The 13,000-nt window shown below is 35.0% G+C and overlaps 1 protein-coding gene across 1 annotated transcript; it reads left to right on the forward strand.

Moving 5' to 3' along the window:
• Positions 1 to 1,973: 1,973 nt before the first annotated feature.
• On the forward strand, positions 1,974 to 13,000 carry LOC112035631 (magnesium-chelatase subunit ChlD, chloroplastic). The gene is made up of 15 exons (XM_024068463.2): positions 1,974 to 2,366; positions 3,668 to 3,846; positions 4,378 to 4,462; positions 4,539 to 4,855; positions 4,942 to 5,065; positions 5,637 to 5,729; positions 6,827 to 6,922; positions 8,798 to 8,935; positions 9,100 to 9,300; positions 9,538 to 9,693; positions 9,932 to 10,039; positions 11,432 to 11,566; positions 11,985 to 12,146; positions 12,543 to 12,663; positions 12,741 to 13,000. The coding sequence occupies exons 1-15, from the start codon at positions 2,061 to 2,063 to the stop codon at positions 12,824 to 12,826; spliced, it is 2,307 nt and encodes a 768-aa protein (XP_023924231.2). The 5' UTR covers positions 1,974 to 2,060; the 3' UTR covers positions 12,827 to 13,000.

Below are 13,000 nucleotides of genomic sequence, written 5' to 3' on the forward strand. Positions count from 1 at the left end.
TGAATACCTGTCTTCCAAGCTTGTTAAAAAAATCTTCATTTTTGGACTAGGACGTGAGGATGGTAGTTGAAATTTTAGTAATGCCTTTTCTTTTTTAAATGGTTGTGATATTGTTTTACAGGTCTAACAGAGAGAGAGAGAGAGAGAGAGCACAATTTTCTCTTATTAATTCCTTGTTGATAAACTTCTCCCAAAAAAAAAAAAAAAAAATTCCTTGTTGATAAAATGTCATTCAAAGCTAGTCGTGTCAACCTGGGTTACATTGAGGTCTGATGTGTAGGTATGATGTGTTGAAAATGGAGGTGGGCTTGTTGGATTATGGTTATCAAGAATTTCATCATCACGAAGGAACAGAGAAGTAAAAAGAACTAAAAGAATCTATTTAATGACTACTATGTAATAGTCTCATATGAATATGGTGGTAAATTATTGATTTTTAACCATTTGTTTTCAAATCATGGGTTTTACATGGAATTATTACCAATGATCAGTCGGTAATGAGCATAGGAACTTCGAATAAAATCAAGAAGAGAAATGGATCTTGCATATACTCCCAGCGGGATTCACTCATTGTAAATCCTGGGGTGTGAATATCCCCCCTAAAAATCACTCGTGTTTGTCTCCTTCGGTAATAATTTTGCATGGAGTTGACGGGGTCGAAGTTGAATAGAGATTCATCAAGAGTTTATTTGCGGAACATGCCCTTAAAAATGAACGAGTGTATTGCTATAATGTACTAATTATTAATACAAACCAGATTAATTTTTTCAAATGTAGAGGTTCAATGAAAATAAATAAATAAATGATCAAAAAATGATGTATCCCAATTACAAAAATAACAGCAAATTTATAATCATGTGATTATTAATTGTAAGTTTATGATCCGTAAAACATGTCATTCTAAATGATCTTACATGGAGTGTAATTAGATATTGTCTACTTTGGAGTCCATATCCTTCACGGTTTTGTTTTCTCCCAAAGCACATAGCAATGGGGAAAAAGGCATTTACGCATTAAAGGGAGGCCATTCCTTACAAGCACATCTCCATGTGCTTCTTTAGACGATGTGAGATTTCATAGAATGCAAGACCCCATGGAATCCCACATTGCTTAGGAAAGTACATGGAGATGTGCTTATAAGAAATGACATTCTTTTATTCATTGTAGTGACCCAAAAGAAGGTTTTGCATTCTATAGAATTCCACATTGCTTAGGGAAGCACATTGTCTTTTAAGAGAGAACAAAACCATGAAGAATATGAGCCCCAAAATTTAAACAATTAATCCAATTAAAAATTATTAGGATTTCAATAACACATTAACATTTAGGATTGTCCAAGTCATACTTGAACCCAACAAAAATGCCTTATCCAAAGTCATTCAAATAAAAAATTGGTCAATTCGTGTAGTGCGGCAATCAATGTCGGGTGCAGAGCATCCGAAACGATTAACATCAATCTGCTGCTCTTCATTGTTCAAATCTTTTCCATATGAAATGGGTTTTGATCTTGATCGGCTTGGTTTGAGTGGGTTTTCCTTTTGATGATGCTGGTTGGGTGGTGATGATGGTGGCTCGGTGGTGATGATGGTGGTGATGGTGGCCGTGGGTCTGTGAGAGAGAGAGGGGCAATGAATGAGTGAGTAATAAAAAAAAATGTAAAATAATGAATATTTTATTGAATAAATATGTAAAATAGATAAATTGATGTGTGTGTTTTGTAAAATTAGATGTGTAAAATAGAAAAAATAGGTTTTTCCATGTTAAATAGATAGAAAATTTATACGGACTGATGCGAATGCTCTAAGACCCAATATTGAGGTGGCAAACAATCTGACCAAACCCGACCTGCAGACACGAACTTTAGTGGCTTGGTCAAGAAAATGAGTCCACGCGCAGTTAACAGCGCGTGCATACAGAGTAGCAGTGGCCATCCAAAGGAATCAGAACAACGTATAACAGACTGAATTCAGTAACAGTAACGGATAAGAAAGGAGCTCAGCTCAACATCTCTCTCTCTCTCTCTCTCACTCTCTGTTTCTCACTGTATTTGCCAATTTCCAATGGCATTAAGGATCTCAAGCTCAGCTCCTACTACATATATTTCTCAGCTTCAATCCTCTTCTTCTAGAGTAGTTGTCTCATTCAGTTTCAAATCACACCCTCTTCTTCTCTCTCCTTTCTCCTTTGCTTCTTCTTTTTCTTTGAGCCCAATTAGACGGCTTCGGAGTCCTCGGTCTCGCGTTGTGCGTGCAGAAGCAGCTGTTGATTCCGGCAATGGTGCCGTACTCACTGCTGATAAGCCCGATTCCAATACTCCTACTCCTTCTGGAAGGGTCTACTTTCCTCTTGCTGCTGTTGTTGGCCAAGTACTAATCTTTTTCTTCTCTCTATGTGTTTGTGCCTTTCGAAAATGGTGTCTTGGGTTTGTTAATTTTGTGTTTGTGAATGAATTGGTTAATGGGTTTTTGTTTTTTTTTGGTAAAGGTTCCATTTGTTTGGTCTTTTGTGGTTGAACTGTAAGTGGGTTTTATTTAGTTTCTCTTTTGGAAATGGGGTTTGTTAGTTTGTTATGTTTCATTGGATTAGTTAATGGGTTTGACACTTTGTTCTTTTTACGGTACTGAAGGTGGGGTTTAATTATATGAATTGCTCAGGCCTGAAATTACACACTCTCTCTGATTACACCACATGAGAAAACAAAGTGCCACATGGTATTTTGCAAATTATGAAATGCCAAGAGAACGAAGCCATCCAAGGTTCAATGCCCCCTCCCCCAACTATCAAATTATTTTAAAAAAAAAAAAAAAGTCATAAACTGGTAATTTTATTACCAAATTCAATTGTAACCATGTATGCTAAATATCATGTGTGTATATTATCAATAGGCATTTATTTCTATTACTCATTGCTAACATTGAAAATCTGAAGCCGAGCTCAGTTATAATGTTATGATTTGTATAATTTCGTTTTCCTGCGCTTACTTGCTGTCCATGTGGTTTGGTAACTAATCATATGCTGCCTATGTGGTTTGGTAACCACTAACTAGTACTATGATTTTAGTGGGCAAACACAAGCTTTTTACTTTCAGGTAAATTTAATTTAGCCTTTGACTTTGAGCTTCATCCTTTTGGATCTATTAGGATGAGAATAACTCATGTGCTTTATTAGCATGTGCGGTAATGTTGGTTGATGAAGTTACAATTTTAAGTGAAAAAACATAATTTTGAGACATTTAGGACTAAGGCTTTGTTGTTGTTGTTGTTGTTGCATGAGGCCTTCAATGTAATCTAACTGTAAATTACATAGGCGCTAAGATGGTAATATGTGTAAAAGAGAAAAAAAAATGACAATATAACATTAGTAGAGAGATGTTGAAGGATAGGATTCATGCTTCAATTGAAGACGTGGCCTTTATCTGGAGAGGATGGGCTAACACTGATTATTTTGTGCATTGTAGAATACTTCTGTACAGGTTTGGGAATTTATGTCAGCATGTCTTAAAAATTTTCAAGTCATTTCTGTTTGGGAAGTACTTGGCTAGGTACTTCTGTACAGGTTTTCTTAATCAGTTAACCTGGGATCCAAAAAAGAAAAAAAAAAAACTATTGTTGGTTACTTACATAGTTACATTGTTTTTTGACTTTTGTGAAACTAATTATTTTTACAGGATGCTATAAAAACTGCTCTTTTGCTTGGAGCAACTGACCGTGAGATTGGAGGCATTGCTATATCTGGAAAGCGAGGAACAGCTAAGACAGTAATGGCACGTGGGTTACATGCAATTTTGCCACCAATTGATGTAGTTGTTGGTTCAATAGCAAATGCAGATCTAGCCTGCCCGGAAGAGTAAGGTTACACATTTGTTAGCCTTCCCCATTTAGCTACAAAGTTTTGTAGTGACCCAATTATCAAGAAAAATGGAAGAGTGTTTTTATAAAATATGTGCACTTTTGTGGTCATATTTCAGTTGAGAAGCAAGTAAAGTTGTAAAAAGAGTCGTGGCATTAAGATAAGATGTTGAAATGCTATTATTCTTCAGGTTAAACTTATTTAAATATGATAACATTTGGAAGTTTGTTTTAGGAAATATTGCCTCATGGTTTTTTTTTTTTTTTTTTAATAATTTTTTTATAATTTTTTTTTTTTTTATAGAATTCTTAGATAGCTTGAACTTCAAAAAGTAAATTTCAGGACCAGGTTAGGACATGTATTATGTACCTTTTTTCGTTTATTTTCTGAATAAAATTATTTGACTTATTTAAAAAAATAATATTTTGACCTAATAATGTTTCTTGTGTTTATTTTCTTCTATATGATGTGATGACGGTAATGAACATTTATTCCTTTCAAAATAGTGACTGTTGAAATTTTTTGAAGGTGGGAAGATGGCCTAAGTGAACGTGTAGAATATGATTCTGCTGGTAATGTTAAGACTCAAATAGTCAGATCTCCTTTTGTTCAGGTACTTTTCATGAGAGAAGGCATGCATATTTAGATTATATTCATTGCCTAATCACCTTAGATAATTCGTGACACAGATTCCACTTGGAGTCACAGAAGACAGACTCATTGGATCTGTTGATGTTGAGGAATCTGTGAAAACAGGATCAACTATTTTCCAGCCAGGCCTTCTTGCTGAAGCTCATAGAGGTGTTCTATATGTTGATGAAATAAATCTGTTGGATGAGGGTATTAGTAATTTGCTACTTAATGTATTAACTGAAGGAGTTAATATCGTGGAAAGGGAGGGAATCAGCTTTAGGCACCCGTGCAAGCCACTCCTTATTGCTACTTACAATCCAGAAGAGGGTGCCGTACGTGAGCACTTGCTAGATCGTATTGCAATTAATTTGAGGTACAAACCTTGTAATTAGCTTATTGAATAAGTTAGCTATCCTTGATTCTCTTTCCGTTTCTACTAATGATACACTTCTTCTGCAGTGCAGATCTTCCAATGAGTTTTGAAGATCGTGTTGCAGCTGTTGGAATTGCAACACAATTTCAGGAGCGTAGTAATGAAGTGTTCAAAATGGTTGAGGAAGAAACAGACTTGGCAAAAACTCAGGCAAGTATGCAATAAAATAAATCAGAGAACAGGGAGGGGTTCTGCCCATCACCATCATAAGAACATGGTGTTTTGTTGTGGGAAGGAAAAGCAAAAATAGTACAGATTCCAGAACAATTATCTTATATTTATCATCACTTATTTATGTTGGAAGGATGATAAAATTCTTGTTCGGTATTACTTGGACATTAAAAAAGGATAGTTAAATGGCTTTGATGTCTCTCTTTTGTAAGACAAATTCCTCTTTTTTTATTGGACTTGGACATCAGCAGTTCAAGGAGAAGGTTTTTCTCACATATAATAAAGAAGTTTTTTAACTTTATTTTCTGATAACCATGGTGCTTAATTTACTTGAACAATTTGATGACTCTGATATAATTATGTAAATGTTCATAACATATTTACCCATAGTTTTTGCAGGAATATAATTTAATTTCAAAGCTTTCTATTATCCTGATGTTTATTAGATGTTTTATTTTTTGTTGTTATGGAATATATAATGTTGACAGTTTATAGGTTAGTTCTTTTATTAAACAACAAATTGATTTATGTACTTATTTACACATTGCAGATTATTTTGGCGAGAGAGTATCTGAAGGATGTTACTATCAGCAGAGAACAATTGAAGTACATTGTAATGGAAGCCCTTCGAGGTGGTTGCCAGGTTCTGACTGTAAAACCCTTTCTTAGTTTTTGTAAATTTTTCATGGTTTTCATTCACTTCCTTTGACAAAATAAAATTAAGTCAAGCCCAAATGTCAATCTTGCATCCTACTCAATTTGAGCTGCTAATAGACTTGAAGACTTGCATTCAGGATCATCCATATTGAGGAGGAAGCTGGTTTTACTAAGCTCTATGACCAATACCCAATTAAATTAAATAATGCCTGAATTCAAGCTGATTTTCTTCTTTTTTGTAGCACCATTTGGGCTCATAGTTCTGCCATTAGTCTTTTGGTGACAACGGTAGCACTAGTTTTGTCTTTGCATAAATAGCAGAGTGGATCCATACTGCACATTATCCCAAAATCTCACCACTAAGTACTAACAATCAATCAACTCTTCTAAAAAGATCCAACTCTAACAATATTCTATTGTAGTTTGGCTTTCCATAGTGCAATATAGAGGAAATTGTGAGCATTTTTTCCTATACTTGGGGGTATTCCATGGTGTGCAGTGTTCAGGATTAGATGTTGAATGGAGGGACTGACAACAGGGGATTTCATGTACCAATGGATGTTGTGGGAGACATGGATCATCTGCCTTTTGAGTTAAAAGTTTTGTAAAACATTGGCATTGGTTTTAGTTAAAGGTGTCACAGTGATTAAAAATAAATTCACACACACATGTATATATATGTAGAAAAAGGTTTTTTTTTTTTTTTTTTTTTTTTTTTTTTTTTTAATAAAAAATTTCCAATTGAGCTAGAGCTCATTGGCAAACATTTAGAAAAATACGTCTCAACATTCAAGGGTGCTGATTATAATGGTTACAACAAAACATAATACCATTGTTTAGAAAGCACATTTTTACCTCTTCTTAATCATGATACCATTGTGTGTGTGTGTGTGTGTGTGTGTGTGTGTGTGTGTGTGTGCATGCACATGTTGAGTCATAGGGGGTACAAAATGTGGTGTCTACATGTCTGTAGATGTATACGTATATATGGATGTGCATGAATATAAGCTTTTGCATACTGAACTGATTCTGTAATCTGGACCACAATTACATATCTATTAAATGAATGTTTTTTCATTACAGGGACACAGAGCTGAGCTATATGCTGCCCGTGTTGCAAAATGCTTAGCTGCGCTAGAGGGACGAGAAAAAGTCAATGTCGACGACCTGAAAAAAGCTGTTAAGTATTCTTCTGAAAAAATAACAAACATGATTTTCTATCTTAAGCTATGTGCATGCACCAGTGGCTTTGGATTTTTTTGGATCTTTTCTCTGGAACATATGTGCTATAGTAATTTCTCAACCTTGATGAGTGGTGGCCTTAAAACTCTTTTCCTTTCTGTTTGTTTGTTTTCTTTGGGAAATGATATAACGTGATAGTTCCTGCCTTCCTGTTTTTCTTTTCATCTACATATCGTGTATGGTAGCACTGGACATTTGTTATTGAAATCTCTATTAATCTTTGCCCAGTTGTGTTTTATTAAATCAAAAAGTTATTTTATTCTCAAAAAAAAAAAAAAAAAATCGTGTAGCACATATCTTGTACTTTTTATTTATCAAAGAAAACAAAGCATGCCTTTTTTAATGCACTTATGCTCATATGCTCAGTCTCTACCAAAACTCCTTTGCTAAGATCTTGAGCTATTATTACTACAAGCGACAATACAAGTGTCAATTATTCTGGCCTGCAACATTAAGCATCCACTTTGTCTCAACTTACACATCAAAATGTAGGTCAGTAGTTTGTGTCAGCCAAGATATAAATTGCTAGACTTAATTTTTGGTGGGACATGAATAGATGGGATGGAAAACCATATTAAGTATGCAGAGCTGGTTTATGCAATAGGGAGATATGATGATAATATCGGACATCAGGAAGGTCCTAAAAGTTTTAGAGGAAAAAAAAAAAGATTCTGAATGTTCTTAATTCTGAATTTTACAGTGGCTTCATAATGGGAATAGACGATTAAGTATAGGCTTTGCCTATGGAAAGATTAAAAAGTTATGAAATAAATTTGGATTTCTCCATCAATTCAAGGCAGGGAAAACATTAGAGCAAATTCTGTGATGCGTTGACTAATGATTTTGGTCCATTTAAAGAATTACAAAAGTAAATTTTTTTAGCAATTTCAACCTTTTTTATTTGGTACAGAATTTTTAGTGCTACAACCAAATTCTGGTCACCATACATTTTCTATCACTAAGCTTGCCGAAAACAAATTCTGGAGCCATTACAAAGCTGAGTCCTTTGCAAATTGCAGTTGACGTCAGATGTAACTTGGACACATACCTTTAGTTGGAAGACTTTAAAACTATCTCTAATAAAGACAACAATCTCTTTTAGGAGTTATCCAGATACTGGGGCTACATCGGTAGTCTTACTACGACCTAATCACTGGTTTTTCATTCAAAATTATAACCAGCTTCAGTGGTGAATTTGGAATTAAAATAAATAAATAAAGTATAATTTCTAAGATTGTGTACTTCACAAAAAACATGGGAAAAAAGGGCTAGTGTGAGTTCTGGAGAGCTGTGAAAGATAGATAATAGCTTTAGTGTTGTTGCTAATCTGATAGTTAGTTTGCTGAAATGGGCAAAACAATAACAAATATTTAGAACAAATGGAAATCATATGCTGCATATCGTTATCATCATTTGAATGTAAAACGCTCAAACCTGAGCTTTAAATTCTTGTGAGACCCATATTACAATCTGGGCATGTCAATGTCAACCTTTGCTTCCCTTGCAATTCTTTGTGCATAGTATTTTACTCTAGACTGCTGTTAATGGTAGATGAATTTGTCTCTGTTCTTTGTAGAATAGCTGTGTCTTCCTCTGGTCATTTTGTTGCATCTACAGAATGAAGAAAAAGAAACATGATAGGGCATAAGGAATAATACAGTTGGAATCCTATTTTGAGACTGGCAAACAAGGGCTTAAAGCATTTCCCTTAAATCATTTGCATTAAAGTAAACTGCATAACAGTTTCGATTTTTCATATCTGCATCATAGTAACATGCACAAACTTTCTTTTCTAATAATTATCTAAGACAGGTAGAATTGGTCATTCTTCCTCGTTCAATCATCAATGAGAATCCACCAGAACAGCAAAATCAGCAGCCTCCACCCCCGCCACCCCCTCCACAAAATCAAGAATCTGAGCAGGAGCAGAATGAGGAGGACGAACAAGAGGTTTATTAAATAAAAAATTAGGGTTTGCCTTTTTTTTGGCTGATTATTGCTAAGTTAACTTTACCATACTCCTAAATTCAATCTCTTTCCCTTTGTCTTGTATTCCAAAATTGTTTGAAAGTGAAGTATAGGTTTGTTTTTAACATGAAGCTCTTTATAAGCAGGATGAAAATGATGAAGAAAATGAACAGGAGCAGGAGCAAATACCTGAAGAGTTTATCTTTGATGCAGAAGGGGGTTTAGTGGATGAGAAACTTCTCTTCTTTGCACAACAAGCACAGAGACGCCGGGGGAAGGCTGGGAGAGCAAAGAATGTCATATTTTCCGAGGATAGAGGCCGATATATAAAGCCAATGCTCCCAAAGGTTGGCGCTCCCTCCCACACACCTTTTTTTTTTTTTTTTGCTGACAGGGACATAACATCTACTCTTTGCTTTTTATGCCATTTTCAACCTATTCTCGTTTTGTGTGTTTGAAATTTCAAAAATAAGCATTCAATTTTCAGTCCTTTGTAGAGTCTCAAAAATCTTAAATTGTGTTTTTCAATGAAATTTTCCTCTACTCGTCCATTTTTTCTTAACAAGCTTCTTCTTCTTTAACAGGGCCCTGTAAAGAGATTAGCTGTTGATGCAACCCTTAGAGCAGCTGCACCATATCAGAAGTTGCGTAGGGAGAAGAACACTCAAAGCAATAGGAAAGTTTTTGTGGAGAAAACTGATATGAGGGCAAAGAGAATGGCACGAAAAGCAGGAGCATTGGTAGTAAAACTGTAGTCTTGTGTCATTTGTTTGTCCTTCAATTTTTTGAAAGAATTGAAACTGTTTCGTATCACTTTTGGTATTAGTATATCATACTGAAAGAGTCCGGTTCAATTTCAGAATATTGGACCTTCTTTACAGATAGTCTCAACTATTAATGATGATTGATTTAAAATTTTCTACTGTGAACACTTATAATCTTTTTTTGTGTTGAATTTTTTAAAAAAAATTATGGCAGGTTATATTTTTGGTTGATGCAAGTGGAAGCATGGCTCTGAATAGAATGCAGAATGCAAAAGGTGCAGCACTTAAGCTACTTGCAGAAAGTTATACAAGCAGGGATCAGGTGACTTGAAATGGGAAACAAAATTTATGAGCTTTCATGGTTGCATAAATTAAAGGCTTCTCATTTGTTTTTGTTTTTTTTTTTTTTTTAAAGCAAAAGTTTCTGTACACTTAAACTTAGATTTTTTTATGACTCTAATTTCTTGATAAGATTTTCCTTATTTGGTAAAGGGATGAACAGAGTTTAAACTATGAAATAATTGACATGTAAATACTGCATAGGAGTCCCTTTTTCTTTTTTCCAAAAAATTTAAACACAGACGTAAAGTTATGAAGAAAAGGAAACTTTAAAGTTTTGATTGCTTTGCACTAATAATAAATTACTTTAAAGAATTTGTAAATCAGTGATCAGCTAGTAGCAAGTATAGAAATAATTATTTGCTTAATTCTAAAAGTCTTTGCTTATTATAAAGTATTCTCAAGAGAAGGTTCTCAGTATATATCATTCAAGAGTGGGATCCCCAAGTATAGAACAGTGCTTATGGGATGTGGCATCAATTAGATGGTCTTGGTCTTGGTCTCTGTTGGTTATGGTCATAACTGGCATCACCAATGTTTGTTATGGTGATAACTGGCATCACCAATGCCTTCAACTGTGGGAGCTAGAGTGGATTCGGAGAGCAATGAGTTGAGGTTTTAGCAATGGCTCATGGGGTGGTTGATTGATTTGGTATTTGGGGTTGTGTTGAGAGAGAGAGAGAGAGAGAGAGAGAGAGAATGAATGTCCTCTTGTGACAACTTCCTGTGGGTAGAGGCCAAAAAGCTAGGTTCATAAATCTTGTGTTATTGCTCAAGGCACTAGGATGTCAAGTTGGGCGTGCCTTCACACACAACAAAATATGATGTGAGGCTTCTAGTGTTCTACAACAGCATTGAACTAAAGAGAAATTGGTTAGGATGGTGATTTCAGTTCATTGACATAGTTCATGCTGAAAATAAAATTGAAAGGAAACAAGAGTGAAGCAAACTAACATTCTAGTCAAATAGTGGGCTCTTGCATATATACATCATAGTGTATATGCAAGTCATGGAAAGCAGTATAGTGAATGATAGAATATTTAAATGGGACAAGATGGGGAAGTAATTTTGAATGGTCAAAGGCAGGGGTACAACATAACATCCCATTTTACATACCATTTTATTATAAACATATTATAACGACAGCTGTATATACCATGACTACCGTAAATCCCTTTTCTAGAGTAATCATTACAGAATGGAAATATAAATATATTGTTGAAGCCAATGTCCTGCCTGCAACTATTTCATCTAAAATATATTTATGTACTTAAGCATTCAGCTAATTAGCAAACCATAAAAAGATACATAATAAGATTCTTTGAATTTCCATGATATTAACCTTTATGATGTATCAACTTATGATTTTAAATAGGTGTCTATCATCCCTTTCCGTGGAGATTCTGCTGAAGTTCTCCTGCCTCCTTCTAGATCAATTGCAATGGCAAGGAAACGTCTTGAGAGACTTCCATGTGGGGGAGGTTCTCCCCTGGCTCATGGCCTTTCCGTGGTATGTGAATTTGGTATCTTTTTGACTAAAGGCATCTTGAAAAAACTTTTCAATCTTGTTCCTCTTTTTACCCCATAATGGTAAATTCTAGTTAGGCATCTCTGTAGTGGAAATCGGGAAACTTGTTTCTTGAATATTGTGAATGACTTCCACCCTTGCCTTCAACCATTTTTGTCCTTGTAATTCCAAAGTGACCGACATGTCCCTGTTCTCTATCACACAACTCTATTTACATATTTCCTCTCTCTGTCTCTAATTAATGGCAAAAGAACCTCCAATTCTAAGTTCTCACTTAATTTTATCATTGGCTTCTTGACTTTTTGCACAGTATAATTTCCAATTTCCTAATCTCTCCCAGTAATTAGAGCTATGGTTCCTAAATGTTAACTGACCTTTCGTTTGCCTTAATTTTGCTTAGGCTGTCAGGGTTGGGCTGAATGCAGAGAAGAGTGGTGATGTTGGCCGCATAATGATTGTTGCAATAACTGATGGTAGAGCCAATATATCACTGAAAAGATCCACTGACCCTGAAGCTGCTGCAGCTACTGATGCCCCAAGACCTTCATCACAAGAGTTGAAGGTAAATTTTTTGATACTTTAATTCGACACATGGCATTAGTAATGACAGTGTTGGACCTGCTAATAGATGGCTTACTTGGAAGGTTGTTTTGGTCAAACTTCTTATCATTGTCTGATAATGGTCCGTCTATTCTGAGATTGCATAAAACTTGTGTAGAGAATATTTGATTATTCAAAAGAATAGGCTAGTATCAAATGTCCCCTGCTTCCGCAAATCCATTAACTTTCATGTCAAACCCGTTAACTTGCATGTCAAACCCATTAACTTTCCAATGCTTCATTTGCAAATCTCGTGCAGAATAGGTAAGGTGCTTACAAATTTTGCATATTTGAATCTAAGAATTTTGTGATAAATTTGGCCTAAGTGGTAATGATTATCTCTACGTGCTCAATAAAGGATGAGATTCTGGAAGTGGCTGGGAAAATATACAAAGCAGGGATGTCTCTTCTTGTCATTGACACAGAAAATAAGTTTGTTTCAACTGGTTTTGCCAAGGAAATTGCAAGAGTCGCTCAAGGTTGGTTTACTTGAAAACTCATTGTTCTTCATTCTGTGAAGACTAACGTAAACTCATTCAAAATCCTGGTTCTGCAGGAAAATATTATTACTTGCCAAATGCTTCAGATGCCGTTATCTCAGCTACAACCAAGGAAGCATTATCAGCCTTAAAAAGCTCATGAACCATTAAAAAGTGTGTTACTTTGGCCTCTGAAATCTGACAAAATTTAACTGATTTATTTTACTACCAAACATTTTTTTTCTTCTTTGTCCTTATAATGGTGTAATCTATCCCACATGTATCAGTGTATGTCATTACAAAGCGAAATAAAATTTTTCTTATTTTTCCTTCTTTA

This window comes from Quercus suber, unplaced genomic scaffold (assembly GCF_002906115.3).
Source record: "Quercus suber isolate HL8 unplaced genomic scaffold, Cork oak 2.0 scaffold_23, whole genome shotgun sequence".
NCBI lineage: Eukaryota > Viridiplantae > Streptophyta > Magnoliopsida > Fagales > Fagaceae > Quercus > Quercus suber.

Coding starts and splice junctions, on each gene's coding strand:
- LOC112035631 (XM_024068463.2), top strand. CDS start 2,061: ATGGCATTAAGGATCTCAAGCTCAGCTCCTACTACATATATTTCTCAG. Junction 5,066..5,636: donor CAGACTTGGCAAAAACTCAG/GCAAGTATGCAA, acceptor TACACATTGCAG/ATTATTTTGGCGAGAGAGTA. Junction 9,301..9,537: donor TAAAGCCAATGCTCCCAAAG/GTTGGCGCTCCC, acceptor CTTCTTTAACAG/GGCCCTGTAAAGAGATTAGC.